The 4,941-nt window shown below is 40.3% G+C and overlaps 1 protein-coding gene across 1 annotated transcript in view; it reads right to left on the bottom strand.

Moving 5' to 3' along the window:
* Nucleotides 1–1,561: 1,561 nt before the first annotated feature.
* LOC123961299 (synaptotagmin-9-like) overlaps nucleotides 1,562–4,941 on the bottom strand; it is a 53,724-nt gene continuing 50,344 nt past the window's right edge. The window contains exon 8 of the mRNA XM_046036565.1: nucleotides 1,562–2,080. Within this exon, the coding sequence (XP_045892521.1) occupies nucleotides 2,003–2,080 (78 nt within the window). The 3' untranslated portion in view covers nucleotides 1,562–2,002. The remainder of the gene's footprint in view (nucleotides 2,081–4,941) is intronic.

A 4,941-nucleotide genomic window follows, 5' to 3' on the forward strand; every position in this document is an offset into this window, starting at 1 on the left:
ATGCCACTAAAACTTACAAACTGAACTTTTAAGTTGTGTTGAATCAAATTGCCTGAAACAAGCTAAAACACATAAAACGTGCAAATATAATACTCAAGTTGAATTATCCTTTATCTCAGAAACCCAAAACTACCAATAAGAAACATTAGTTTGCTGTATTTAGAGATTATCAATAACAGGGCATCAGCAGACCTTTTGCCAGAAAAAAAAAAATGCCACTTTCACTGCCACCAGCAGTTTCGTTTCGTTTCTTTTATTTTGACCACACCCTGTTTACAAAGTATGACAATTTACCATGCAGTAAATAAAAACACTTTGGGGCGAACTCACAAAAGCACTGCGCAACTTGCACAAATAGGACAAAAGAAACAGTGTTAACTCCCACAGCACTCACAAAGGGTGAAATTCACCCCTAACTACGCTGCCAAGCCAATAGGGTCTCTGTGCACTGGTGCTATTTGCATGAATTTAAATCTGGTAATATGAGCACATTTGGTGCACAATTGGCCATTTTCTATTCAAATTAGCCTCACTGCTAAGAAAGTCTGACTCACAAACACTGGCGCTAATAGCCACACGCTAGCAAGTTAGAGTGAAATTATTAGCATCTTCAGAGAGTTGGTGGTATGTGTGTTTATAAGGTGTTTCACACACAGATTTTCCAGCGATCATGGCAGTGGTGACTGTAGCCAAGCAAAGGAATAGTATATCATATGCACGCAGATGGCACAGACAGTACAATTACTGATATTCACCACGAGGAAATGAAACATAAAACCTACTGCTGTGAGAAGCAGAGACAATGTCTACGCACTGTAACAGCCCTGCACAGAGCAGAGTAAAGAAAACAGCTCTCCATGCTCCTAGAGATATGACATCAGTCTGACACAACTCTCCATACAGAGGCATCCTGCAGAAATGAATGAAAGAGCAGGGGGGAGTTAACAGATAATTAGAATATTTTCTCTTTCAAAAAAACATTCAAAGATATGAGTAGAAAGTTGCATCTATAACATTTTCTAACTCAAATGTTGCTTAAGCAGTTGTGTGAGTTGGTACTTCAGTATACTTTAAGAACAAATATTTCTGGGACCACTACAAAAAAATTACAGATTAACATTTAACAGATGCAAAACATCATGGGCATGTCTGCACTGTAATATCATTAGAGCAATATCCATTGTGAATTAGACCTTGAGACAGAGCAAACAGCGGTTGCAAGTGAAGCACAATTCATGATGCTATCAGCGGCTGCAATCCATTATTTGTGAATCCGCCCCTCTATGTTTCCTTTGTCAGCTGCTTTACACGTTCTTGGAGCAAATCCATTCAAGTTTACATCTTTACAGGAAGTGTTCTGTGCGAAAGTTGCCCATAGAACAAAAACTAATTTTTACACCAAGAAAATCTCCTTTGTTCACGTCTGCTGTAACAACAGTGTAAGCAACACTTTACCAATGCATGAGTTTGAATTCAACACAACAGCCAAACAAATGTCGAAAAAAGCTGAAACTTTGATGATCTGGATAGAAATCCATCTCTGTCCTTTCTACTTCTTTAACCTCACCTGTCTAACTCTTACTGTTTCTATTATAGCTTGCACAAATCACAAGTAACAGCTTCACATGTTGGCCTAAAAATAAATGATTTTGGTCCACAGACTGCAAGTTGCTAAAACAGCTTAACCTGTAAGATGATCTCAACCTGTTAATACTGTCAGTACCAACTTATAATGACTAATGAAAGTACTCTCGTAGTTCATTTGGAATGTAGTTAAGTGTTTCTTGAATGTGAAGGGACTAAAGTAAGTAAGTCTTACCACACTAAAGCCTTGTTAAATCTAATGACACACCCGTTTAAGTAATGGCTTTTAGTTGATGTTACTACTTAGTTGCTTGTTAGTCACACCATGTACTGTATGTTTTAATACACTGTCCATTATCTATCTTTCTACCACACCGAGGCTCTGTGTCTGTGTGTGTGTGTGCGTGTGTGTGTGTGGTCATGGCGATGGTGGTGTCTTCAGGGAATTGGTGGATCCTCCTTGGCTTCCAATGACCACTGCTCCCTGTCCGACCCACTGGACCACAACAGACAGAGAGGAAAAGAAAGGGGGGGGGGTTAGGTTTTCTGCATAAAGAAGTGATAAAAACCAACAGTATACTTAATCCTTTATCATATTTTATTTACATCATGTGGTGCCTAAAAAAATTAATTTTGACCACATCATGGAATTGTCAGTTTTATTTGAATACAGTCTTGTTATGACTGGCAGTTCAAAGATCTTAACGTGGATCTTGAATTTTAATGCGCTTTTCCTTCTAAAACACACTAGCCAGTTGGGAAATGCAAGTCAGTCGAGCTTCTGTCTTTTTCCCCTGCACTGTTTTGTTTGCTCCCTCTTGGCAATCGCTCTCCAAAAGGTAGGCTACATCATTTTATTCAGCAGACTTTTATTAAAGAGGGAAAAGGCTCACTGAGCAAACGATCTTGCTAATGGCTTACTGATCGTCAGTGAGCAACCCTGTTAGATTAGTTGTTAATGGGACAATAAATTCACACAGTTTATTTAAAAGGTGTATTTGTACCACTGAGCAGAGGACAGGAGGTTAAAAAAGTAAATGATCCAACACAGCTAATAAGCTAAGATAGCTCCCACCATTTTGGACTCTCGCTTGTTCCGTCAAGATGGCTTGCTATTGGTCAACAGTTTGCTATTGGTGCAAGTTTGTGAGGCAAAAATTCATGTTCAAGTTGAACTTGACACAAAAAATTCACAAATTACTAATAGTTCAGTTGGTATTAACGGATTTCGCTATGAAATTTCAGTCTTAAATTTTGGTGTGGCTAGGCCTTAAGACAAGTTAACAGGTCTACTAGTGATACTGAACCACTCAGTTACGCTGCAAAAATAATTCAGCACAATTAACAGGATGGATTCTGCTGAAACAGAGTTGACTGATGATTTTGATTTGATGCTCTCTGGTCTGAATGTAACCTGCCCTGAAGCAGGCTAACTGAGCAGGTTACTGTGGTCATGTGTTTCAGCCTGAGCCAGCCCTGTGAGACTGAAAAGCCTTGAGATATAAGCTCAAAAGTTGGCTAAAACACACTAACCTTGCTTCATGAGAGCAAAACCTGCAGGGTGCCTTTCTGTTATTCAACCACTCATTCATGTGACAAAGTGGAAGCAACTGAGCTTTCTGCTTTCTTCATATCCTTTGCTTTCCGCTCAATAGCATCAGAACTCTCTTAAAATGACTCTGGGGAATTCAAGAGCATGTTGTTGTTGGTCTTGCTTGGTCGTGTGTGGGTGTGTGGGTGTGTGTGTGTGTGTGTGTGGTGGTGGTGGTGGTGGTGGTGGGGGGGGGTGCATGTGTATATGTGTATTTACAGTCCTGGCTGAAGACATCAACTTGGTGAATTATTAATGCTCTCAGACTTTGGGCAGCGGGTCAGCGAGGCTTCCTCTAACACTTCAGAAAAGCCAGATAAGCCTAAAGTGGATAAGAAAACTGTAAGTGTGCATGTGTGTGTGCTTGTTTACGTATGCGTGAGAGACAGCATGTTGCAGGTGTTTGCAATTACTTGTTGAAAAAGAGAAATCTCTTATGTGTGTAAATCACTATATGTACTTTAGGGGTGTGTGTATGTGTATGTGTGTTTGCATGTGCAACATAACCAGTAGGCCTAGTTCCCACAGTACTTTTAAAGAAACACAAATAAGCCATTAGTCTGGATCTCAGGCCCTGTGTGTGTGTGTGTGTGTGTGTGTGTGTGTGTGTGTGTGTGTGTGTGTGTGTGTGTGTGTGTGTGTGTGTGTGTGTGTGTTCTGGTGCTACAAATGGCCCTTGAGACAGCAAGAAAGCTCTTTTAGCTTCTCCGTTGTTGGCAATACAAGGTCACTGACCTCCCACCAATACTGAAACTCCTCTGTTAGACACAGTGTGACAGCTAGTGCTCCATTTACTTCTACAGCTTGCTGCGGTGCTCAGTGAGCCCTGAGTGGTTAGCTGGGGGAAGAATCCTGGTGTCAGGATGCAACTAAATAAAAAAGAGCTCTAACTGCCTGAACAATCCTTACTAAAATCCTCCAGCTCCTCTTTCTCTCACACGTAAACACAAAGAAGTGAGGAACATTCAAGTAACATATACTCTGGCTCTATCTTCTCTATCTAAATATTTAATAGGAGATTTATTATTTGTGTGTGTGTGTGTGTGTGTGTGTGTGTGTGTGTGTGTGTGTGTGTGTGTGTGTGTATGTGTGTGTGTGTGTGTGCTTTATCATCTATCTCCGCCTGAATTCAAGTTTCACTCTTCCACCCAACTAATTGCCTGGTTAACTCATCATAAAACACATTTCATTCAAACAAAATATAACTCACCAAAACCGTTGTAGCTGGTCTTGCCGCTGTTCCAACAATCACCAACTCTGGTTTGGTTGAAATAAACCCTTAATGCACAGTCACACATAAATACAGTGGGTACGGAAAGTATTCAGACCCCTTTAAATTTTTCACTCTTTGTTTCATTGCAGCCATTTTCCAAAAATCAAAAAAGTTCATTTTATTTCTCAGTAATGTACACTCAGCACCCCATCTTGACAGAAAAAAACAGAAATGTAGAAATTTTTGCAAATTTATTAAAAAAGAAAAACTGAAATATCACATGGTCATAAGTATTCAGACCCTTTGCTCAGTATTTAGTAGAAGCACCCTTTTGATCTAATACAGCCATGAGTCGTTTTGGGAAAGATGCAACAAGTTTTTCACATCTGGATTTGGGTATCCTCTGCCATTCCTCCTTGCAGATCCTCTCCAGTTCTGTCAGGTTGGATGGTAAACGTTGGTGGACAGCCATTTTCAGGTCTCTCCAGAGATGCTCAATTGGGTTTAAGTCAGGGCTCTGGCTGGGCCATTCAAGAACAGCCACGGAGTTGTT

Source organism: Micropterus dolomieu, linkage group LG22, assembly GCF_021292245.1.
Source record: "Micropterus dolomieu isolate WLL.071019.BEF.003 ecotype Adirondacks linkage group LG22, ASM2129224v1, whole genome shotgun sequence".
NCBI lineage: Eukaryota > Metazoa > Chordata > Actinopteri > Centrarchiformes > Centrarchidae > Micropterus > Micropterus dolomieu.